Source organism: Gymnoscopelus microlampas (assembly GCF_963454915.1).
Source record: "Gymnoscopelus microlampas genome assembly, chromosome: 8".
Lineage (NCBI taxonomy): Eukaryota > Metazoa > Chordata > Actinopteri > Myctophiformes > Myctophidae > Gymnoscopelus > Gymnoscopelus microlampas.
The window spans coordinates 25,247,351-25,273,954 of record NC_139945.1 but is presented as its reverse complement, the minus strand read 5'-3'; the positions used below and the strand labels follow the sequence as shown (position 1 = coordinate 25,273,954).

General features: G+C 42.1%; 2 protein-coding genes across 2 annotated transcripts in view; one reads left to right on the top strand and one right to left on the bottom strand.

Annotated features, from left to right (window-relative positions):
• The window catches only part of ankk1 (ankyrin repeat and kinase domain containing 1), a 361,956-nt gene that overhangs the window by 318,516 nt on the left and 16,836 nt on the right, over positions 1 to 26,604 (top strand). The gene's annotated exons all lie outside the window — the stretch shown is intronic.
• LOC311050904 (uncharacterized protein) overlaps positions 2,752 to 26,604 on the bottom strand; it is a 30,020-nt gene continuing 6,167 nt past the window's right edge. Inside the window, exons 4-16 of the mRNA XM_084065128.1 lie at positions 23,341 to 23,498; positions 15,454 to 15,568; positions 12,645 to 12,817; positions 11,829 to 11,877; positions 10,614 to 10,736; positions 9,202 to 9,308; positions 8,548 to 8,776; positions 7,482 to 7,579; positions 6,779 to 6,885; positions 6,607 to 6,686; positions 6,067 to 6,095; positions 5,825 to 5,956; positions 2,752 to 3,567 (exon numbers count right to left, since the gene is read on the bottom strand). Of these exons, the coding sequence (XP_083921254.1) occupies positions 3,055 to 3,567; positions 5,825 to 5,956; positions 6,067 to 6,095; positions 6,607 to 6,686; positions 6,779 to 6,885; positions 7,482 to 7,579; positions 8,548 to 8,776; positions 9,202 to 9,308; positions 10,614 to 10,736; positions 11,829 to 11,877; positions 12,645 to 12,817; positions 15,454 to 15,568; positions 23,341 to 23,498 (1,913 nt within the window). The 3' untranslated portion in view covers positions 2,752 to 3,054. The remainder of the gene's footprint in view (positions 3,568 to 5,824; positions 5,957 to 6,066; positions 6,096 to 6,606; positions 6,687 to 6,778; positions 6,886 to 7,481; positions 7,580 to 8,547; positions 8,777 to 9,201; positions 9,309 to 10,613; positions 10,737 to 11,828; positions 11,878 to 12,644; positions 12,818 to 15,453; positions 15,569 to 23,340; positions 23,499 to 26,604) is intronic.

Sequence of the window (26,604 nt, the reverse complement as noted above, 5' to 3'; positions counted from 1 at the left end):
TGAAAGAGAGCAGACGCCACTTAGCTCAGCTCTGCTCTGCTTCCTTCCTTGATTCCTTCCTTGCGATTCTGTTTGCTCAAACCCCTCTCCACTGAGAAGAACAAAGCATTTTAGATGCTGAATGAGTTTTTGAATTGGTAAGAAACCCACATCATAGCGTAAAAATGACAGTTCACTCATTTAAGAGAAAATGTAAGAAATGGGAGATTCTGTGGAAAAGGCAGTCTAGTGTGCGTGCGTGCGTGCGTGCGTGCGTGCGTGCGTGCGTGCGTGCGTGCGTACGTGTCCAGTCTCTGGAAAATACAGGGTTCAGATTTCTAGGGATTTCAACGGATTTCAAGATTACAACAAGGCTTACAGGCTGATGTGTGCTATCGATAAACAGGCCAGGAATTAACGGTAAAGTCTGGACTAATCCTATCTATGTAGACAAAACAATTGTTTTTCATATAAATATTGCAAATCAACCGAGGACCTGGGGGCGATTCAAACAAAGACATTGACAATTTATGATGTCTTTTCACACTTAGGAAGATAGATAGGGGAGGCATGTTTCCTAAAAATAAACAGTTGATGTGTTTACGAGCCCAGAGCGAGAGATAATGCCGTACACATCATCACATGATGGAAATGTGCACACACACACACACACACTGCTCCAGACTCACTGTCTCTCCCTGTGGAGCTGTAAGTCCACCAATCGCATCGGTGGCACACACTGTATATGGGGAGCTAATCTAACCGATAAGACAACATCAACTCTGTTGGCACAGGGCTGCAGCCTAACACTGATAGCAACTGAACGCTGCACGCCGTGGTTCCATCTGACCTTCTTGCGTTGGCTCGCCGCCCATCCGCCCTGTGGGAAAACTCACTTTCTATTATGGGAAGCAGAGAGACCCCGCCCCTGACCAATGGAAACCATCCAACCGGAGCGAGGCATCACTCCAGCTCCACACTAACCAATGGCCAATAATAGGTTCAAGAAGGCTTTCACCCATTCAATCCGGGAATGCATCTCTGTCATTTTAAGATTACTGTGGCTATTCAAAAATAGCAGATATACAAGCTCATAGAGCAGCACCAAGTGCTGCTTTATGAAAAATCGAGAACATTTCTGCAAGTCTTTGTATACATATTTTTTAAAGCCAACATTTGTAAAATATTTTTGTTCCAGGGACCCCCCAGAAGCAACGATTTGAGTTACAAATGTTCGCTTAAAAAAATATATATATTCAAAGATTTGCACACATTTTCACACATTTTCTTTCAAAAACAGCAGATCTACAAGCTCACAGCGCAGCGCTGTGAGCTTGTAGATCTGCTATTTTTGAATAGCCAAGGAAATCTAAAATGACACAGACGTGTCCCCGGATTGAATGGGTCTGTATTGTAACTCTGACAGTGTACAAATGGAACCAAATGCCCCCTCACAGGTCCATTTGGTTCCATTTGTTCATTTTCTCAGAGTTAAATGAACGCTGCGGATATTGCATTAAATGGGGGTCTGTGTCATAGTCATATCAAACTGGGGGTCCTTGAAATGAAAAGGGAAAGAATGACTGGTGTAGAGCACCCCGCAATACTACATACTCCATCTGACGGCCAAACCTTTCTTTGGAAAGGGAGAGATATAACTACAAATTATAACTTTTCCTCGCAACCCGTGCACATCCAGTTGTCCTGACTCTGCGAACTGTAGTTCAAAAAGCCTTTCCGAACTGGAAGATTTTCCGATGTCGGAAGGAGCATGTAGGTTATGGAGGAGACGGAGGGGAGGGAGGAAAGAGATACAGGGAGAGAGAAAGAGAGAGAGAGAGAACAAAAGGGAGACAGGAGACAGACAGCAGGACGTTTTTTAAATTACGACCACATCTCAACCACACAAGGGAGAGTTTGTCACAACAAGCAGCAGACTGCAGCAGATGTGGGCATATCTGTTCACTAGAGCGAATCCTAATATCTTGATTAGAATAAGGAAAGAGGTGAAACCTTGCTCACATCTGGAGTCATATGTCATGAATGGGGCGGCAGTGGCTCAAGGGTAGAGTGAACTGGAAACCGCAAGGTTCCCAGTTCGATCCCGGGCTCCCCCAGAGTTAGTGTCGAAGAGTCCTTGAGCAAGACATTGAACCCCTAATTGCTCCCGGTGAGCAGGTTGGTGCCTTGCATGGTTTCCTCTGCCATGGTGTGTGAATGGGTGAATGTAATGCACAATCTATGTAAAGCGCTTTGGATAAAAGCGCTATATAAATGCACCATTTACCATTCATGAATACAGTATGGAGAACGAGAACATCATTCAAAACCGAATAGAACAGGGCGGCCTCGTCCATTGAATCAATGGAGAAGTGGCGCTGTGTTATATTCTGTTCCTCAAGCTATACTGTATATAGTGAATATCGTTGCTGTCGGGCAGAAACCTCTTATCTCCATATTTTAACTTTTGTTTTTTTTCGTAAATGAAAGCCCTACTTGATCATACGTACTCCAAAGTAGCAGATCTACAAGCTCAAAATAAAAACTACGCGTTTTGAGCTTGTAGTTCTGCTAAGAGAGAGAGAGAAATAGAAAGAGAGAGAGGGAGACCGGAGACAGACAGCAGGATGTTTTTAAAATTACGACCACATCTCAACCACACAAGGGAGAGTTTGTCACAACAAGCAGCAGACTGCAGCAGATGTGGGCATATCTGTTCACTAGAGCGAAGCCTAATATCTTGATTAGAATAAGGAAATTAATGAAGCCGTTGTCCTCAAGAGACCCTGTGCATATACCATAACTCCTTGTGCTGAATTATTTACGCGATATGACAGTTATTGTGTCACAACACTGCTGCCAAGAAAGTATTTCTGTTCTGGTTCCCAGGCAAGATTCATTCACTCAACCTTTATTTATTTTCTCGGAAATAAATTGAGGGCAGAGTCTGACTAAATTGACTTTAAATTGATCATGGAATCCATTTTTAAAGTGCATTGTAATTCATTCTAGGTAAACCACAGAGGAGGTGCAAGAAATTGAGAGTCACACGGAAACAACAGGGCCCAACAGCAGCTACTGTACGTTGAGATCCAGGTTTGGATCAGCCGTATCTGCTTCCTGTTCCTCTTCTTGAACATCGGAATGTAGTGCTGCTTCTTGGTTCTCTGTGGGGGGTGATGGCTGGGCCTCAGGGTCAGATTTCTGGACAGCTTCATCACTCTGAGCCTGAGGTTCGGACATGTCGTTCTCGAGTGTATCCTTTCCAACCTCGCCGGTCTCTCCCTCAGATAGGCTGCCCGGAGCGCCGTTGTTGTTATTCTCCTCCTGCGGTTGTTCAGAAGGACTGCGGTCACCCTGGTCAGGGTCGTGCTGCTGCTGCTGCTGCTGCGCGGTGCTGCTATCGATCGGTGCTCGGTCTGCGGTGATGGTGTTGTCGTGGGCGTTGCCCTCCAGCTCCTGGCGCTCCTCTCTGATGCGGCCCAGTGTGAGCTGCAGCTCGTCCAGGCGCTGCAACACGTAGCGTCTCCTCAGCTCCAGCACCACGGTGCCGTTACGGCTCAGCGAGGGCAGCTCCGGGCTGGAAGGCTGCAGCAGGTCCAGAGGCAGTGGTGGAAAAAGTACTACATTCCTTTACTTAAGTAAAAGTATCAAAACTGCAATGTACACGGTTACAAGTAAAAGTTCCGGCAATCCACATTTACTCGAGTAAAAGTACAAAAGTATTGGCATCAAAATATACTTAAAGTACCAAAAGTAAAATTACTCATTATGCAGAATGTTTCACAAGGTATCATAATATTATGTATACATTTAAATCTTTTGAAAATAGCACATTTACAAGCTCACAATGCGTCGCAACGTGTTGTGAGCTTGTAGATCAGCCATTTTCAAATAGCAAAAGTTTAAATAGGGCTGAAGAGATTAATGTATGTTTTGTATTAATAATCAAAATAAAAAAGTAACTAACTAAAGTTTTCAAATAATTGCAGTGGAGTAAAAAGTACAATATTTGCCTCTGAGATTAAGTGGAGTAAAAGTAAAAGTATTGAAAATTGGAAATACTCCAGTAAAGTAAAAGTACCTCAAAATTGTACTTAAGTACAGTACTTGAGTAAATGCACTTAGTTACTTTCCACCACTGACCAGAGGAAGAAATGACCATGTGTGTGTGTCAAATGCCATGGTTAATATGATGATATTAACCACTTGAACCCTAGCGTCCCCAATCTGGGAATGTCATAATAACAAAGGAAGGCAAAGGTTTGGTGAAAATAGCACATCTACAAGCTTGGGAGTTGTTGATGTTTTCCTTGTGCTACAAAGCATACAGGGCTTAAGTGGTTAAGCTTAAACAAAGCTGCAAAAAAAATGTGCATTAAGTCATGCACTGTAACACACAGTACATGCAATGTATGGAAATATTCATAACCACATTTGTATGCTTGCGTACATGCAAAATAGGGAAGTATGTAAATACTGTCACGTACTGTATGTTGAAACAGAACACAGGAACACGGGTCAGGTATATACAGTATGTACACACACGTGCACGCACGCACAAACACACACACACACACACACACACACACACACACACACACACACACACACACACACACACACACACACACACACACACACACACACACACACACACACACACACACACACACACACACAACTCAAGGCTAATGTATGAAGATATCAGAATAATGAATAATGTGTCATGTGTGTGAGTTATCACGCGTAAGAGGAAAAGTGATGAGAAAAATGTGTTACATATATGTGCAATTATTCTTTTTTTCTCACTTGTACAGATGAGATGGATAAGCTTTCAAGTGAACAAGCAGGGAAACAGAATTACGTATCCGTTGTAAATTGGGTGGGAGGGTACTTATTACTTGGACAGGTCAGTGCCAAATTCCTTGTGCACACTGTCAGCAAGGCCACAGAAGTATACCACTATTAATTTAGAGTTTATACTTTGAGATATTTAACTATAATTTCATAATAGAAGTCAAATAGGTGAAACCTTGCTCAAATCTGGAGTCATATGTCATGAATGGGGTGGCAGTGGCTCAGGGGTAGAGTGAACTGGAAACCGCAAGGTTCCCAGTTGTACTTAAGTACAACTGGGAGTACAACTGAGTACAGTGAGCAGGTTGGTGCCTTGCATGGTTTCCTCTGCCATCGGTGTGTGAATGGGTGAATGTAATGCACAATCTATGTAAAGCGCTTTGGATAAAAGCGCTTTATAAATGCACCATTTACCATTTATGAATACAGTATGGAGAACGAGAACACCATTCAAAACCCAATAGAACAGGGCGGCCTCGTCCATTGAATCAATGGAGAAGTGGCGCTGTGTTTTATTCTGTTCCTCAAGCTATACTGTATATAGTGAATATCGTTGCTGTCGGGCAGAAACCTCTTATCTCCATATTTTAACTTCTTTTTTTTCCCGTAAATGAATGCCCTACTTGATCATACGTACTCCAAAGTAGCAGATCTACAAGCTCAAAATAAAAACTATGCGTTTTGAGCTTCTAGTTCTGCTACTTTCGATACTTTTGAATTTGAATCCTGAAAAATAACCGTATGAGGACATAATGAGGTTTGCACCTGACAGACGATATCACACATATATATATATATATATATATATATATATATATATATATATATATATATATATATATATATATATATATATATATATATATATATATATATGTATATATATATATGTATATATATATAACGTAGACTGCCGTTCCCATGCCGTCTGGGTTTCATCGTACAACACAATATCAGTTTTAATAGAATTGAATGGATTATATACCTCAGACTGCGAGGCAGCACTGTGCTCTCTCTCTCGTTGCCATGTGTTTATCTGGACTCTCTTCTCTAGCTGGACGCTCAGGTCTAAGAAGGACTCGTTGAGACGATCTATCTCCTGCTCCACACAGGACATCTGCACAACACCAATGGTCAACCGGTTAGCACCGGGTAACAGTTATTATGGTCGAGGTCGAGCACACCATATAGTAAATAACGAATAATTAATTGTTAATTGAGACTAACCTGGACCGGTGTGCCTTTGGGTGACAGACCTGCAAAAAACAATGCATTGGAAAGAAAAGAAAAAAATATTATTAATATATTTGTGAATTGAACTTAAAACTGTTGGTTAGTTTTGGCACCTGCAGGGTTTTCAAAGTGGGGGCTGCGGCGGCCAAGGAGGAGGGGGAAAAAAAGGAATAATATTACATATATAAATTACATTTTTATCAAATTAAATTCATGACATTATTGTGCCAGTTTAAAAAAAAACATATATGTGTGCTATGAGCTTGTTTATCTGCAATTTTTGAATACCCCAAAGTATGTTATAGCTCAAAATCTAAAATGACACAGAAGGCCTATATGCGTTCCCGGATTAAATGGGTTAAAAAAACAACAGCATATTTTTGAAAATAGCAGATCTACAAGCTCATACCACGTTGCAAAGTGGTTTAACACATTTTGTTGGGGACCCCCTAGAACCACCTCAAGGACCCCCATGGGGGTCCCCGGACCCCACTTTGAGAACCACTGCTGTAAATAAACATAATGATCTAATACCCTTTTCTGTCTGTTTGGTTGGCCACTGTTTGAGGTCCCCGATGAACTGCTCCAGCTTAAAACATTTGTACTGCTGAAGTCTAGAATGGAAAATCAGGGGAGAAGTAACATGTACAGGATATGATTGACAGGTAAGTTTGCTCTAAATATTTAAATATGTTTATCCACAAACCTGCCAGCCAGCAGACGCTCTGTAAACAATTCCTCGGTGGGAACTCTGACATTGAGGAAGTCCTCTACTAGTGGTGAGCGAATTCCTTCTGGAGCATCACCTTTTGTCTGCCGAAGGATCACACAATCATGTCAAAAGTCTGTTGTGTGTCTAGAATTTTGCACGAGGCCTAAAGGGATAGTTCACCCTAACAAATACTTATTTTCTATTGATTAGTCACCATCAAATTATTGGCTTAAGAATGCGACAAAAACTAAAAAATATCCATTAATTCACGTCTCCATGGGGTGACTAATCGATAGGAAAAAAAAAGTCATTTTGGGGGTGAACTATCCCTTTAAAGGAATGCTTCACCCCCAAAATGACGTGTTTTCTATCCATTTCTATCTAACAGCAAAACTATCAAAACTATAGATGGCACTGAGAGTTGTTTACTATTATAGTCTTTCTTGTTAATATTGGACCCATATTCATTTCTTCTTTTTTTTCACAATTCTGCAAGGATTTTCTTCGTTTTTGAATTATTCATTCGCCGTGAAGAAATGCAGCACAAACAACCATTCTCCATGAATTCAAGGCTTCGGGGCAGAGTAACTGATAGGAAAATAATCATTTCTGGGCGTGAAGTAAACCTTTAAGCCTTGTGAAATATTCAAGATATGTAACAGGCTTCCTTTAAACTGCACCTACAGTAAGCAAATACCTTGGTGCAGTCCCATGTGAAAGAGGAGTTGAACAGATGAAGGCTTACAGCTGAAATACCTTGATGGAGAGCTTGCATAAAGCTCTGCAGCCTGGATCCTGATAAGAAGAAAAAACCTTAATGTTTTCTTTAGAAGATTACATGCTTCATGCTTTCAAAGACGATTACCCATCCAGACCATCGCTTCATGTTACATACTTGACTGTCATATTACAAAGGCACAAGACAGGCTTGCATTTCTTTTCAAGTTATTTTTTTTTGAAGAGCCGACCGATGGCAGACTTTTGGGTCCCATGCTGGTCCTGATTTTTGGAGAGTCCAACGATTCCAATGTTTTGACCAATAATGTGTTGATTCTTTGAACAACTTAGATTTGATTAAAGTTGTATTTAACATTTAATTTATAAGCAAACAAATAAATAAAAATGAACAAATACCTTTTGATCGATGAAAAAGATTAAGTGTTTCGCTTTAATTACCGTATATAAAATGAACAAGCAAAGAAGTACTGTAAATATAAAATACACATATTTTAACAGGGGACACAATGGGACACACTGACTGCATAATTGCAGATACCAACTTAATCAAATAGTAAATTTGATTGCTCTACCATCTTGTCATTAGGCTCTATGCACAGCAGCCATATTGGAAATAAATGGGCCTCTTCCTTACTTCCTTCACAAGTTTTACCAATGATACTAATGAAGGCTCTGTTCCATTTCATGTAGCACAGTGGTTCTCAAACCTTTTCATTTCAAGGACCCCCATAACTCTGAGAGTGTACAAATGGAACCAAATGGACCCGTATGGGTTACACACCTTTTACAGGGGCCGTTTGGAACCCCCTCAAGGAACCATGAGGGTACCTGGACCACACTTTGAGACCCACTGGTGTATCAGAGTGTTTCCAGTTAGCCAAAATGCACAATATCAGCACCCTGACTCTGTTTGACCAGAATGGAACAGAGCCTTCATTAGTATCATTGGTAACACCTGTGAAGGAAGTAAGAAGAGGCCCAATTTCTCTCCAAAATGGCTGCTGTGCATAGAGCCCATTGATCACCTGATGCTACGTAGGCCATGGACTGGAGGATGGTGGAGATGAAGTCTCCCACGTGATGAAGCTTGGCCTCAGACAGGTAGAGGATCTGATTGCTGGTATCAAAATAAAAGTCTCCGAGGCAGTGTGACAGCAGACCCTGACTGGAGGTACAGCGGGACCCAGGGAGGGACCTGGCCAGCAGCAGAAGAACGGGCGGGAACAGCGGACACTTCCCCAGCAGACACATCACCTGGCAGCGGGGATGGGACGATAATCGGTATTATCGTTTGTCCTCCGTCATACACTAGGATGAATTCACTTTTGTTGAGCTGCAAATTCAGTACCACTTTAACCCTCTATACTTCGATAAAACGGACCTGTAAAGAGCGCATTTGGTACGCTCTTATTTCACTCTACACAAATCGATTCACCAAAAATAGCAGATCTACAATCTAACACGTTGCAACGCAACGTGTTGTGAGCTTGTAGATCGGCTATTTTTGTCCAACATTCCAACGTATATTTTCGACCAATGTTCCCCCCAGAATAGCGATGCTGGGGGTTTAAGTGGTGAGCAAAAGTGACATTTTAAGTTTTGAGCATATTTTGATTATCGCGATAATATCGTTATTCGCAATAATTGATATGAATGTAATTTTCATGTCCTATCCTTACCTGGCAGCCAAACAGGAAGACCGCCGAGTGCTGCGGAGAGAGGCTGTCTAGGGCTACAGGAATCAATGGCAAAGCAGGGTCTTCCTCGATATGTGCCTCTGTAATGACTAGAATAGAATAGAATGTTATAAACTCTGCCAGGCCGGGGGAGATTACGTTTTTGCCCCTGTCCGTCTATTTGTTGTTTATTTGTAATCCTCCTATAATATTGTTCTGCCCGGTTCTCCTCAGTGGCTCGAGCAATTGATCTGAATTTGCACACAGCCATTGGCCATTACCATGTGCACCTAACAGCGAAGCCAGTTTTTTGAGTTCCCCAAGTGTCAGCTGTTTATTCGCATTTTTGTGTAAAAGATCATGTGCGCATATCCCCCCACGGATGCGTAGACCGGGTATGGACTAGTAGTTATAATAGCTACACTGTCTGTCGTACAAACTCTATTTCCATTTACCCCTGCAGCTACCTTGTGTACTGACGGCTTCATGCCATGACTGACACAGCCCTGGGTATAGGCAACCATGCCTGGCAGAGCTATCTGCACTCCGAGGAGAGCACCTCTTTAATTGATGTCCTCACTCATATTTCATACTGTATCTTTCTATCACAGCAATAACTCTGACAGTTTTCATGAAATTTGGATGGAACTTGGCAGATGATTTCGGGGGTAGGGTCAGAACCCTGCTATGGGCTGCGTTTTAATGATGGCCGTGTCAGTCCATCTATCTACCACCATCTATCTGGAAAAGTACTGGCTTCCTTGCCATGACATTTGCTGTCGACCTTCATGTTCCCCAGACGATGGACCATTTGACTCTGGTGACCCAGTGGCCTTTCCTGTCGTGCCACCATTAGTCCACATTTTCCAAATGTACAAAGTTGTCTCAAAAATGCAATGGACGGAATGCCATGAAACCTAAGCCAATCTTTCCACTTGCTCACAAGTTATCTCAAAATCTACTGGGTGGCAATTGCTATGAGACTTACTGAGTGGATTCATACTCCCTGGAAAATGAAACCTAACTATTTTAGTGACCACGTGACCTAGTGCCAAAACCTTTCACACAAAATATCTCATCATCTGATGGGCAGAGTTCAGGATGAACTTTTAGTGCCAAACCTCCAGTTACAGCAGATTTAAGAGGCTGCATGGACTCTAGGGGCCGCTAGCAGGGGTTTTAGACTGAGTCAAAGCATATCTCGAAATTAATTTCAAACACAAATAAATGTCTTTGTGTCCTTGTGAGGTTGAGGTTCTACTGGTACTTCAGTTTACTATAGGCTACTATAGGCTTCTAATGCTTCTACTGTGTATATAGAACCAATTGACCTATATCACCAAAAGAGACACCCCTATGATATTACTACTTAGCGGCATTTACAGTGTGTTTAGTGTTCTGGTGGAGGTGCTGACCAGGCTGAGCTGCGGTGAGGTTCTGTAGAGACTGCTGGATCTCCTGCAGTGTTCTGGACAGTGGTGACATGGCTACCAGCTTAGACAGGTCCTGCTCACTCAGACACGTGCTCTGTACGTGCACTGGAAAACATGAAGAAACAGTTGTTTTACACTCATTTTAATCCATTAAGACCGGTAACGCATCTGTGTCACTTTAAGATTTCTTTGGCTATTCAAAAATAGCAGATCTACAAGCATAGCACGGCACTCAGTGCCGCGCTATGAGCTTGTACTGTATATCTGCAATTTTTTTGAAAAATCGTGGAAAATGTGTGCAAATCTTTGAATAATATATATACATATATATACACATACATATATATATATATATATATATATATATATATATATATATATATATATATATATATATATATATATATATATATATATAAGATGCAATCTGTTCCTGTTTTTATAGATAACTAAATTATATGATCTACTATATCATGCAGAGATGTCGCTTGTCAAAAATGAAATGAATAAAGTGGGCATGAGTGAACTGCTGCGCAACGAATACCGCCCGCTCGCCCCAAAACAGTCGCCCCGGGGAAAATCCGTCTGTATTCGCCTGGTATTCCTAAACATATCAGTAAACTATGCCTAAACCTAACCTTATTCCTAATCTTAACCTCAGTAAAACTATACCTAATCCCAAACCTATTTCTACCCTTATGTAAAACAAATACAAGAATACAAGAACCGCTGGTCCGCCTGAAAAAATGAAAAAATGTCACCACTGTCCAGAACACTGCAGGAGATCCAGCAGTCTCTACAGAACCTCACCACAGCTCAGCCTGGTCAGCACCTCCACCAGAACACTAAACACACTGTAAATGCCGCTAAGTAGTAATCATAGGGGTGTCTCTTTTGGTGATATAGGTCAATTGGTTCTATATACACAGTAGAAGCATTAAAGGTGCCTATAGTAAACTGAAGTACCAGTAGAACCTCAACCTCACAAGGACACAAAGACATTTATTTGAGTTTGAAATTACTTTCGAGATATGCTTTGACTCAGTCTAAAACCCCTGCTAGCGGCCCCTAGAGTCCATGCAGCCTGACGACCTTTGCTCCCTGTCTCTCTCTCTTCCTGTCGATCTACAATGTACTATCCAAATAAAAGGCAGAAAAGCCCCAAAAATATCCAAGAATAAAGGTTGTGTGTCTTACCTGAATGAGTGGGAAGAGCCTCTGCTTTCGTCATGTTTGTGGGAGAGAACTAGGAAATGTTCATATGGAAAGAGGGATTAATATTCAAGTTATTCATTAACTAAGAACAATGCAACACAATTAGACAAACATTTGGTGAAAATATATGAACATTCGGCGAAAACATCAAGATATACCGTACAAGATTGAACTTCTACGAGCTCGCACATCTTTATTTTCTCTATTTGACGCTCAACAAATGATACACAGTAGGTTTAAATGTTTTTGTTTTTGTTCAGCTACCATTACAACTGCAGTACCTGCAGTGGTAGTAACTACGTACATTTACTGTGAAGTACTGTACTTAAGTACATTTTGGAATTGAGTATTTCCAGTTTTCAGTACTTTTACTTCTACATCTCAGAGACAAATATTGTACTTTTTATTCGGTTACAATTATTTAAAAACTTTAGTTACTAGTTACTTTGATTATTATTACAAAACATGCATCAACTACTTCAGCCCTATATACATTTCGGCCTTTTGAAAGTACAAAAAAAGTACTACAAGCTCACAATGTGTCGCATCAAAATTTTTATACATTATACATTTGAAAACTTGTGAAATGGGACATTCTGCATAATGCGTACTTTATACTTTTGGTACTTTAAGTACATTTTGACACCAATATGTTTGTGTGTGTGTGTGTGTGTGTGTGTGTGTGTGTGGGTGGTGTGGTGTGGTGTGGTGTGGTGTGGTGTGGTGTGGTGTGGTGTGGTGTGGTGTGTGTGTGTGTGTGTGTGTGTGTGTGTGTGTGTGTGTGTGTGCGTGCAGTACCTGTGCAGAACCCATGTGTGTGTCAGTGGTGCGTGTGTCTCCAGGATGCAGCTCACACTGGCTAGCCGTCTGCTGCAGATCCTGGCTCTGCCAGCACTCTCCACTCAGCCTGTTTAAAACAGCTTCCACTGACCTGAGGACAGCTCCCAGCAATGCTGCTGCGTTGGAGTCGGCTGTGGAGACACATGGAATTAAGCAAAATTAAAAAATAAAATGTTGATTGATTGATTGAATACTTTATTAGTCAGAAACATAAACAGCACAAGGTACAGTCAGACATTAAAGCTACACTAGGTAACTTTTTCAAAAAAGAAAAAGTAAAATTGCATATTTTTTGTGACTGGCAAATGTTTCACAACACCCACTCCATGAATTTCTCCCCCGAAAGCCTTTTTGCAAACTATTTTCTATTGAAACAGTGGCCGCGAAAATGACGTCATCCAGCCGGGAAACGGAAACGGAAATGCACCGGTTTCCTGTTTGGCCAGGAACTACCGCACCGGTTTCCTGTTTGGCCAGGAACTACCGCACCGGTTTCCTGTTTGGCCAGGAACTACCGCGCTAATAACAAAAAGGAATCTCACACTATTTTTAAGACATTATAGGATTTGAAGATGGAAAAACAACAGCAAAAGAAAACACAGCTCATGGTAACTAAAGCTCCACTAGCTAAGAGAAACGATCCGCAGATAATATAAAACAATTAAAGGAATGCTTTTTGAAACGCTTCCGTCTTCCGGTTAAAACAAATGGAATTCTGGGTAATGCAGGACTGCGCTAAATAATTGCAATGACGGTAGTGACCAGCAAAGGTTGCTAAAAATCGTTATTTTTGGACATGCCTTGTATTGCTTTAAGGCTAAAAGGATAACACATAAAAAGTCCTGGGGACTTGATTCCATTGTGGTCCTATGTATTCATATCATCAACAATAAACAGGAGAAAAAATGTCGGCAGTGAATGCCACCTCCTTTCTATGGGAACAATGAGTTTACCTCCCCCTGTGGTCTCCTGGGAGATGGATTTTCAGGCCTGTTTTGAAGGAAGCCAGTGATCCAAATGTTTAAAGGGAATGTGTTAGCAGGGCATTCCACATGTGTTAGCAGGGCATTCCACATGTTGGTGGCAGAGTAGTAGAATGAGAATTTTCCCATGTTCTATATTTGGGTAGTACCAGATTGTTGTCGCTCCCATAGCCGCGGGAAGACCTTTTAGGTTAGGGGTGCGGTATGCGCACCTCATGCGCGCGCGTGCATGAGGATTTGTTTTTTTCCCAGTTTTTGGTGTCTTTATTTCGGTTTTAGGGTTAGGATTAGGGTTAGGTTAGAGTTATGTTATTTCATTCATATTTTTGCCTGATTTTACCGATTTATTATCAAAAAAATCTATATCTTTTTTTTGATGGGGGGCGGGTACCTGGGGGGAGGGGGGGCGCCCCCCCCCCCCCCCCCCCCCCCCCCGCACCCCTACTTCCCGCGGTACTGGTCGCTCCCTCTAGTATTGTGGCTGTGGGTGTCACTCACTTTGGAGAAGTAGTTAGTCAGGAAGGTAATGAGGGCAATGCCTCTTATGCCTCTTCACTATCTTAAAAAACAATCCCATGATGATGTTTAGGTATTATCACTCTAAACCTTATGTTGCCGCTGTTCTACATACTGTAAAGCCAACCAGTTGAAGAAATCGCAGATTGAGGCTTTAACCCTTTGCTTTAATGACGTTTCTGAGACCATTCGGTTTTGTGGGAGATTGCTTCTGAACATGTATTCTATTGTTAGCTTGACCATTGCTAGTTTTGATCTTAAAATAACTTTAACCGAAAACAGCAGATCTAAAAGCTCACAACACTTCGCAGCACAACGTGTTGTGAGCTTGTAGATCTGCTATTTTCGGCACGTGACATGCTTTCATAGAAGACATGCTGGCTTCTACGGAATCCAAATGACTGAAGTCGTGGCGACTGAGAACTTTGATCTCTGTGGAAACAGATGTTTCAATGTCAGATGCATGAGTCATGCCTGTGGTCAGTGGGCCAGATGTGACAGTGTATTGTCTATTTTTACAAAGCATTCTGTTCTCTTTTAACCCATTAAATCCGGGAACACATCTGTGTAATATTTAGATTTCTTTGGCTATTCAAAAATAGCAGATATACAAGCTCATAGCACATATCTGCGGCCAAATAAATCTAAAAATGTTTTCTAAATCCTAACAGTATGTTGCTATATCAGTGGTGCTCCAACTTTTCCATGTCAAAGACCCCCAAAAGTATATGTATTTGGCCGCGGACCCCCATCTCAAAATAAGTTGTTCCATGGACCCCCAGAAGCACAGATCGGAGTTAAAAATGTTCGCTTTAAAATATATTATTCAAAGATTTGCACATATTTTCCACGATAAAAATAAATAAATAGCAGATCTACAAGCTCACTCATGCCACACTATGAGCTTGTAGATCTGCTACTTTTGAATAGCCAAAGAAATCTTAAAATGACACAGATGCGTTCCCGGTCTGATACCTGGAACGCATCTGTGTCACTTTAGATGTCTTTGGCTATTCAAAAATAGCAGATATACAAGCTCATAGCGCGGCACCGAGTGCCGCGCTATGAGCTTGTATATCTGCTATTTTTGAAAAATCTTGAAAACATAATTTTTTTGCTTTTTTTCAAAAACTGTTATGATTTAGATTTTTTTAAAGAATCGCCTCAGGTCTTAATGGGTTAATGGATTAAACCCAAAGAGAGAAATTAAGGCCTCCCTGGACCAACAGATGGCCGTTGATCAAACGCTGGTCCTGTTCGTGCTGTACCTCGTGTGTCTCTGTCCCCGACCCCGCTGGAGGACGCTTTGCTCCTCACGGCATCACGGTCCAGCAGCTCTTTGAGCACGTTCAGCTTCTTTGAGTCCATGTTCTCCAAAACGTTCTAAAAACAAGAGGCAGATAATATGTTAGGTATGCTAGGTCAGTATTTTTTTTCTTTTTCCCTGTTGTTTGTCACGTGCATATTTATTGCATAATTAGCCAAACATATGGGGCAGCAACTTAACCCATTAAGACCGGGAACGTATCTGAGTCATTTTAGATTTCTTTGGCTAGTCAAAAATAGCAGATATACAAGCTCATAGCGTGGCATGAGCTTGTACAGTTAGATCTGCTATTTTTTTTAAATGTGAAAATTTGCTTGAGTATATAATTTTTAAAGCGAACATTTGTAACTCAAATCTTTGCTTCTTGGGGGTCTTTAGAACAACACATTTTGAAATATTTTTATGTTCTATATATTTAAAAAAATATATATTTTTTTCAAAAAACTGTTAGGATTGAGAAAATATTTTTAGAATCGGCCTCAGGTCTTTTTCTTTTATTTACATTTTTATCCCGCGATTTTGTAACCCCATTTTTTCACCCAGTGATAATTGTCCAAGTAATCCTGGGCGCTACACTCCCTCTGCCAACCTAGGGAGAGCCCAGAACTGAGCTCATGCCTCCTTCTGTGCATGAGGGCTATCAAGCCTTCTTATCACCCGACAGAGAGGAGTTTCCCCGGTAGGACGTAGCGCGTGGAAGGAACACGTTATTCCAACCAGTTCCTTTCTCCTCCATCAGGCGCCCCGGCTGACCAGGGGGCCGCAGTATAGGTCTCAGGTCTTAATGGTTATTAACCACATAAAACCTAGCGTCCCTATTCTGGCTGGGGCAGTGGCCATCTTGGAAATCCGAAGGTTACAGGTGCGATTCCCGCCGGATCCTCCTGCATGGCTGCTTGTCAGAGTGTCCTTGAGCATTGTAAAACGCTTTGGAGAAAGGTGCTATATAAATGCAGTCCATTTACCATTTAATAGCTTGTAGATTGCCTATTTTTAGCAAATAGGTCTGGTGGAGAAATGGTGGACTTAGCAAAGAGCCCTGAGAGACCGCGGTCAACTAAGTACGATTTTGAGTGATTAAGGTGACTTTTGATAGAAGCTTTGGGAGTATATTAGATACTATACCTGAATAACAAATGAACCATCCGCACTCAGGAACAAAGTAAAACAAGTTTTGAATGTGCTGCAGCAGCAATCACAGAACAAACGCGCTCAAACCTAATGGTCTTCGTCAGTGTTCGGTTACGAAGGCCATTCGGTCGAAACTAGAAACGTGTTCCTTCTGTGATTGCTGATGATGCGGCACATTCAAAATGTTTTACTTTGTTTGTTCCTTTATTGTTCATGTTGTCAAGAATGTGCACTCGGTTTGACCCTAAACTCTTTAGATGTTTGAGAAGCTACTGTACCTGGCCACCACGATAAAAGTTTGGATATTGTTAGTCATCTTGATCAGTTGCGCTCTGAGTACACAGGAGCAACTGTGTAGTGCTCTGTGAGTGAGGAACGAGGACTAGTGTTTGTTTTTTTCCACACTTTTCTCACTCTTTGAGCATATAAATGTGAGGGAAAAATCCAATGGGGAGTCCCGCACACTGTCTTCACTTCCCCAAAAAAAATAAGAGTTGAATGCAGATTGTCATTCGCTCTGACCTTCATCAGGCACTCGTACACGTACCTGTCCATTTTAGTAGGTGCACGTGCAAATAAAATCAGAGCGGGTTCTGCCAATCTTCTATCTATAAATCCCATGAATTTCTGTCTGTCTGTTTGTATGCGCACGCTTGTGTGTGTGTGTGTGTGTGTGTGTGTGTGTCGTCTCTATCCTGGTTTTGAATAACCAAGAGGCTGACCTGGCAACCCTGACGTAGCCCTGACGGTAAGCGTATTGCGTCACTTCCTGTATTGTCTGAGCTAGCGAGACGTGTATCGTTTAGCTGCGCAAGACGTTAACGTTGATATTATTGTATTGTTGTGATTTGAGCACACACTGCCACTGCTAACTACCACCCTATCTCTCTACTGTGTGGCGACTTTATCGCTGCTTGGGCTGATTGTCTAGCTAAGGGACTAACTTTGCCGTTGGTTGTTGGCTTTACAATTAGCCTAGCTTTAGCTTAGCGGCTACCCTGGCCTGCTGGGCGATGGCTTCTCACTCCTCCCCCCGGTTCCCTTCTCGCTCTCATCCTCGCTCCTGTGCTGAATGTCACATGCATAGTTACAGCTCCGACGCCTTTATTGAATGTGCGGATGTATGTAACAAGTGCTGTGTGCTTGCAGCGCTGGAGAGGAGGCTCTGGCGGCTAGAGGAAACTATAGCTAGCGGTGCTCACATTAGCCTAGCCTCTGCTCCCGTGCAACAGGGAACAGGGGGACATTACCAGTCACGGTCACCGATCGTGACTGATCATAGTCCCCACACGCACCCCACGACCCAAGACGGCTGGGTGACTGCTCCTGGTCGTAGGCGTAGTAGGCCTAGTAAACAAAAGCACACGGGACACCAACCACTTCACGTTTCAAACAGATTTTCCCCACTCGCTGCTACACCCGTTGAGTTTAGCAGTGAGACGTTAGCCCCACTCGGTGACACGCCCCCTCCATATGTCACTGAGAAAACAACTCTGGTTATTGGTAGTTCTATAATGAGAAACGTGAAGTTAGTGACACCAGGGACCATAGTCAAATGCATCCCTGGGGCCAGAGCGGGCGACATCGAATCAGATTTAAAAATGCTGGCTACAAGTAAACACAAACGTTATGATACAATAGTAATCCACTGCGGTGGCAATGACACACGACTTAAGAGATCAGAGATCACAAAGATAAATATTGAGTCTGTGTGCACATACGCAAAGACAATGTCGGACTCCGTAGTTTTCTCTGGTCCCCTGCCAAATATGATTGGCGATGAGATGTACAGCCGTATGTCTTCATTCAACCGCTGGTTATCAAGGTGGTGTCCAGATAATAACGTGGGCTTTATAAACCATTGGCAAACTTTCGAGGGGAAAACTGGTCTGATGGGGAGAGACTGCATACATCCAACCTGGGATGGTGCAGCGCTCATCTCTAGAAATATAGACAAGTTTATCGACAATAAACTATGACCACCCAGAGTTGGGACCAGGAAGCAGAGTTGCAGTCTTACACGCTTCTCTGTGCTTCCACCAGAGCAGCCACCTACCCTACAAATCAGAACAATTGAAACTACTCGACCCCCTAGGCATGTGAAACCAAGGGCTCGAGGAGTTGTGCATAAAAACTTGGCACAGATCAAAATTAATGCAGTAGTGCCACAAAATAAAATAATTAAATGTGGACTCCTGAACATTAGATCCCTACGCTATAAAGGTGTATTGGTAAATGAAATCGTATCAGACAACCATCTTGATCTACTTTGTCTTACTGAAACATGGCTGGGTGAGCAAGAATACGTCCCCCTAAATACAGCCACCCCACCAAGTCACATAAATGCTCATATTCCCCGAGACACCGGCCAGATTGGAGGTGGCGTTGCAGCCATATTCAACTCAAGCTTAATAATCAGCCCCAGACCCAGGCTGACTTACAAAACGTTTGAAAGTCTGGTTCTCACTCTTTCGCACCCAAGCTGGAAATCATTACAGCCTCTATTGTTTGTTACAGTGTACCGCCCTCCTGGGGCCTACACTGAATTTCTATCTGAATTCTCAGAGTTTCTATCACGCCTAGTCCTAGACTCTGACAGAATCATTCTGGCTGCCGATATGAATATCCACGTGGATGTTGCAACCGATAGCCTCAGTAAAGCGTTTATTACATTAATTGAGTCAATTGGTTTCTCTCAGTGTGTAGATAAACCTACTCACAAGTTCAACCATACCCTCGACCTTGTTTTGGTCTATGGTATTGAAATTGAACATCTCATAGTCTTCCCATATAATGAGAACCTCTCCGACCACTATTTAATAACTTTTGATTTTACATTAATTGATTACTCACCATTGGACAAAAATGTATTTGGTAGAAATATATCTGATAGTGCTGTGGGCAAATTTAAGGAAGCAATACCATCAGCCATCAACTCAGTATATTCCAATACAATTGAAGATCTTTATACCTATAGCCCCTCTCAGGTCGACCACTTTGTTGATAATGTCACAGGCTCCCTTCAGACAACGCTTGACTCTGTTGCTCCTTTAAGAAAGAGGGTAATAAAGCAACAGAGGCTAGCCCCATGGTATAACTCTGGAACTAAAAATCTCAAGCGAACGTCACGTAAGCTTGAAAGGATATGGCGTTCAACCAAACAGAAAGAATCCTGTATAGCCTGGCAGAACAGCCTTAAAATATATAGGAAGGCTCTCTGCAATGCCAGAGCCACCTATTATTCCTCTCTAATAGAGGAAAACAAAAACAACCATAGGTTCCTTTTTGACACTCTAGCCAAATTGACAAAAAGTCATGACTCTACTGATCCGCGTATTCCTATATCCCTTAACAGCAATGATTTCATGAATTTTTTCAATGGTAAAATCAATACTATCAGAGATAGTATTGATAACCTACTACTCTCAGCCCCTACCGGACCGCCCTCCGACGTAATATCCTCAGAAGTGACTGTACGACACAGTGTATATTTGGACAGTTTCTCCCCGGTCGAGCTCTCCGAATTCACTTTAATGATCACATCTTCCAAACCAACGACCTGTCTCTTGGATCCAGTCCCAACTAAATTGCTTAAAGAGGCCCTGACCCCGGTTGGTGCACCCCTACTCGATATGATCAATATGTCTCTGGTGACGGGCTACGTACCACAGTCCTTTAAGGTAGCTGTCATCAAACCCCTCCTCAAGAAGCCTACTCTCGACTCAGGCATTTTGGCTAACTATAGACCTATATCGAACCTCCCATTTCTCTCTAAAATCCTTGAGAAAGCAGTCGCCAAGCAGTTATGTGATTTTTTACATAACAACAAGCTATTTGAAGCTTTTCAGTCAGGATTCAGAGCACACCATAGCACTGAGACGGCATTGGTGAAGGTCACAAATGACCTCCTGATTGCATCCGATAATAACCTTCTCTCTGTACTGGTTCTGTTGGACCTCAGTGCTGCATTTGATACTATTGATCACCATATTTTGTTGCAGAGACTTGAGCATCTGGTTGGCATTAAGGGTGCTGCATTGAACTGGTTTGAGTCCTATCTGTCTGACAGATTTCAATTTGTAAACGTTAACGATACACCTTCACTACGCGAAAAGGTTAAATACGGAGTCCCACAAGGCTCTGTACTTGGACCAATACTATTCACTCTATATATGCTTCCCTTAGGTGAGATAATTAGGAAACACTCTATAAATTTCCATTGCTATGCAGATGATACACAATTATATCTATCAATGAAGCCAGATGAAACAGATCAACTGGCTAAACTTCAAGCATGTCTTATAGACATCAAGAGTTGGATGACCCGTAATTACCTACTCCTCAACTCGGACAAAACTGAAGTTATTGTACTCGGCCCTAAGCACCTCAGAGATAAATTAATCGATGAGAATTTTACCCTAGATGGTATTACCTTGACCTCCAGGGCCACTGTAAAGAATCTGGGAGTCACGTTTGACCAAGACATGTCCTTTCAGTCCCACATAAAACAAATTTCAAGAAATGCCTTTTTTCACCTGCGTAATATTGCAAAAGTTAGGCACATTCTGTCCCAAAATGATGCAGAAAAACTTGTCCACGCATTTGTTACTTCTAGGCTGGACTATTGCAACGCCTTACTATCAGGCTGCCCAAGTAAGTCCCTAAATAGCCTGCAGCTTGTCCAGAATGCCGCTGCGCGCATACTGACAGGAACCAGAAGAAGAGATCATATCACTCCTTCATTGGCCTCTTTGCACTGGCTCCCGGTTAAATACAGAATAGAGTTTAAAGTTCTCCTCCTCACATACAAGGCTCTCAATGGACAGGCACCAGTATATCTCAAAGAACTCATCGAGCCCCGTAAACCAGCCAGAACACCACTGCGTCCACAGTATGAAAAAATGCTTACGGTTCCAGTAAACCCCCAAAAAACTAGAACAGGAGGTAGAGCATTTAAGTTTCAAGCACCTCAGCTGTGGAACCTTCTCCCAGTCTCAGTCCGTAAAGCAGACACACTCTGTATATTTAAAACTAGACTAAAAACCTTTCTCTATGATAAAGCCTATAGCCGAAGTGTATAGACTCAGTCCCCCTATAGTCATCCTCTCTCCCCTCGTCCTCTCTCTTCCCGTCCTCCCTTTGGTTGTGTGGGTTTGTGTCCCATTGGTACAATCGTAATTAACCCTGTACGGATTCACGCTCTAGTAAGGCCTGCCACTAATTCTACAACCGGGGACTCGTTCCCCGGAGTTTCTTCTACCACCCACGTCGCAGGTCCATGGACTATTACTATGGACCCCCAGCTGCGGCTCAAGACTGTGACTGCGGACCGGGCCTGGGCCTCTCCATGGAGTCTTTGGACTGTTACTACGGACCCCCAGCTGCGGCTCAAGACTGTGACTGCGGACCGGACCGGGCCTCTCTCCATGGAGCACGACCTGGACACGACCGTGGACTTCTACTACACTACACTATACCGCATATTATATTATCTTAAACATTTTTATATTATTCCATTATATACTGCATACACACTATTGCTGTACTATATTATACTATCATATGCTAGTATCTTACACTATTATATTTGCTATTATTGTTATTGTTACTGCTTGCACTGTATCTCTTTCTGTCTCTCCTCTGTCTCTCCCTTTCTCTCTCTCTTCTTTCCCCCAACACGGTCGAGGCAGAAGGCCCCCGCCCTAGAGCCTAGGGTCTGCCTGACGTTTCTTCCTGTTGAATTAAGAGGGAGTTTTTCGTTGCCACTGTCGCAAAATTGCTTGCTCAGGGTGGGATGTTGGGTCTCTTCTCTACATGTAAAGTGTCTTGAGACAACTTGTTGTGATTTGACACTTTAATAAAATTGAATTGAATTGAATTGAATTGTGTGTGTGTGTGTGTGTGTGTGTGTGTGTGTGTGTGTGTGTGTGTGTGTGTGTGTGTGTGTGTGTGTGTGTGTGTGTGTGTGTGTGTGTGCGCGCGCGCGTCCACATTCAGCCCTTAAATGAAGATCTCCAAACTCTTCCAAGTTGGTACATCACACATGACTGACTTAGAGACTATAGTGTAGGCAAGTACTGGGGACTGCACTAATTGGCAGAATCGGCTTTGTTCGCATTCATTTATGTTCTATTCAATGTAAGTGAATTGAGAGAAAATAATTAGTATTCTTGTTCCCCTTTCATGGAGCACATCAGCTACAGATAAGGATGATTAAAACAAAAGAAGAAAGTGCTGCACGGATCAGTGGCTCACTCGACGGGTGCTCTTTGGTAGCAGCAGGTATACGGTATATTACCAAAAGATCTAAGAAGTGCTGCGTTGTTTCCACAGTGGTATTGCAGACTAACAAGGAAAATAATTAATCACTTCAACCCTATATACATTACGGCCATTTGAAAATAGCCGATTTACAAGCTCACGATGCGTCGCATAGCGACACATTGTGAGCTTGTACATCGGCTATTTTCAAAAGATTTGTGTACATTTTATACATTTGAAAAGTTGTGAATATGGGACATTCTGCATTCTGCACATTTTTGATACCAATACTTTTGTACTTTTACTGAAGAATATTTTTAATTCTGGAATTGTACTTGTAACAGAGTACTCCTACAGTGCAGTATCGATACTTTTACTTAAGTAACAAACGTGAATACTTTTCCCACCACTGACTGAAGTGGACTTGCAGCCTCACCCTGACAGCGTCGGTCTGCTGGCAGATGTTGCGGTAGAAGTCCTGCGTGTGTTTGCGGTGCCGGGCCAGCTGAGAGGCCAGGTGCAGGTTCTGGTCCTCTAGTTTGTCGTACAGAGTCTTCACGTTGAACTCCTCCAGGTCACATCGCACAGGTGGCGCTAGTGAGTCAGTGGCACACAGAACAATGGTCGCATTCTTGAAATACAGTAGTATGTAGTATACGTCTTGGTAGAAACTCTATTGTACGCATTTTTTCTTAAGTCCCTGTCCTGAAGTGGTTTAAAACCTGGTGTTTTTAGTCTAGTCATATTTATTTTGGAATATGTTAATAAAAACAGAATTATATATATATATATATATATATATATATATATATATATATATATATATATATATATATATATATATATATATATATATATTGTTTTTAACTAAATATCAAATTAAATATAGCAAATATAGTGTGTTTTCATGGTGTCCTTTAAAAGTCCTCAGAAAAAATATTTTTCTCCCCCATAACAAATGTCCTCATAGGATCTTTGCCCTCATTTAGTATTCCATTTCCTATGAATTATGCATTATGTTTGATCCTCCAGAATTTGCATTAGGCCTGTTTCCAGTGAATGCTTGCCTGACAAACTGATTTTACATGCGAATCTCTATGCTTTGGATCTGTACAGGGTGCAAAAAAACCACAAGGATTCATAGGTAAGCACCAAAAATAAATGAACCAAACGGAAAACATGACTGACTTCTGAGGGAGTGGGTATTTTACCATGTATTGCAACAAATGGAATACCTTTATACATGGCGCTGATTGCTCCACTCTTTAAGAAGCTCCATTAATTAGCCCAAGCAGCATGCCAAGATAAATCAGGGAGCAAAAAGCTGAATCCCAACATGGCCTAGAGACGAGAGCAGGCCCAAAGAAAGACGTTGAAATTTCAGATTAACTTTAGAGCCATGCAAGACTCCAGTGGCTCTCAAAGTGGGCTTCGGAAAACCCCAGGGGTCCTTGAGGAGTTAAGTAAGCATTGCAGAGGCATGAGGCCCATAGGGCAGGAGCCTATCTCATGTTTCCTTAGCGTGAGGCAGCTTGATGTACAAGTACACCCCCTGGACATAATGCAAATGATGCTGAGTGCCAGGCAGGGAGGCATTGGGTCCAATTTTTATAGTCTTTGGTATGACCCAGCCGGGGATCATACCCCGACCTCACAATTTCAGGGCGGACACTGTAACTGCAAGGCCACTGAACTGTAGCCTGGTAAACCCTCACTCCGGAAATCTCATTTCCATTTGATTTCAGGAGTGAGTCTGGCATGATCGCCCAGTATGCAAGTATTGGCTGTGGGCTGGAGTTGGGCGGGAGTAATACCGTTGACTGACAACCCCTTCAGCCAATGATCGTTGTTCCCCTCCAGCCAATCAGCAGACCTCCAGACTAACGTGACACAACGGGACTTTTGAGACGGCCATGCCCAAAATAGGTTGCCTTATTCGGATAAATGCGTGGCACTGCCCGCCCCTCCCGGTTCTCTAAATGTTTATTTTTAAATAGGCTCTGTCATGATTAATTGACCACATATATGAAGTTAAACAACTAAATTCTATCCAAACGATATCTTAAAAGTAAATTCCGTGCCTCAAAAACGAAGTTTGAGAGCGTTTTAAAAACGAAAGTAAAAAGTGTAACTGGCCACAGAAACAATGGCGGATCGTTCCATTTTTGTCGGCTGCACTCGGTCCCATTTGGGCTCACTCGTACTCGCCACCTGATTGGCCAACTGTCGCTGTCAATCACAGAACGATGTGCAACGACGCTGATAGGCTCGTCAGTTTGGCGTACACAGCCAATATTGCAGAATGGGCGTTCATGCCAGACTCACTCCTGAAATCAAATGGAAAAGAGATTTCCGGAGGGAGGGTTTACCAGGCTAACTGAACTGGCCTTGAGATAAAAGGAGGTCTGAAACTCTGAGAGCATACAAATGGAAACAAATGGGTCCATTTGGTTACATGTGTACGCTCTCAGAGTTAAATTAACAGTAAAGGCTTGGCATCAAACTGGAGGGGCCCTTGAAATCAAAACAAGTTTGAGAACCACTCACTCTGAACTAAGGTGGAGGCTGATGGGGAGGTAGAGGCAAAGCTTTGACAGCAGCAGCAGCAGCAGTAGTGTGTGTGGTAGCAATGGAGTTGCAGAGAGATCCAGTGTAGGAGGAAGCCATATCTAAATGGATCGCCCTGTTGTGAGAATGGCCGGTGATTGGATTATAGATATGATGCGTATTCGTACGGCAGACTTGACAGCTGATTACAGCTGGGGCTCCTGCATGAAATAATGACGATGCTGCATTTATCTTATTATGTAATCCATCTAAACCACCAGCATAAAACTGCACTGGGGTATTTCATCTTTTTTTTTATCACATCTTATATGATCAAATTTTGCATGAAACACACTCTCACACATACAGTGCATGGGTGCTTGAACCCTATGGGCTTTTTCTGAGCTCTGTTATAATCCATTTAGTTGTGCCCTCCCTACTCAACCATGGATTTTATACAACCGTATTTACTCTTTATGTGTTGCTGGGTACCGTGACCTATAATAACACATCATAATCTAACAGTTAATGTATGTTTTGCATAAATAATATAAATCTGAAAAGTAATTAGTAACTACAGCTGTCAAATAATTGTAGTGGAGTAAAAAGTACAAAATTTGACTAAAAGAAAAATGTAACTACTCAAGTAAAGTAAAAGTACCTCAAACTTGTACTTATCTGTATCTTTAATAAATCACAAAGCCAACAAGGCTAAAGTGGGCCCCAGACAGGCAATAAATAATAAACCTTCAGAGTTTAGTTTTTGATGTGGTTAACCTTTAAACTTTTTAAAATGTATCTGCAAAGCAATAGTTCTCAAACTTTTTCGTGCCAAGGACCCCCAAATTGATATGTAATTGGCCGCGGACCCCCATCTGAAAATGTTTTGTGCAAGGGACCCTCAGAAGAGAAGATTTGTGTTAAAAGATTTACTTTCAAGATTTGTCAAAAATGTTAGCAGACGTACAAGCTCACAATGCGGCACAAACATCTGCTATTTTTGAATAGCCAACGGTAAAATCCAAAATGACACAGATGCTTTCCCGGTTTTAATGGATTAAGTAAAAGTAGAAATACTCTGTTACAATTGAACGTCCTGCATTCAAGTAACAGTACACAAGTATCGGTATAAAAATACACTTTGAGTACTAAA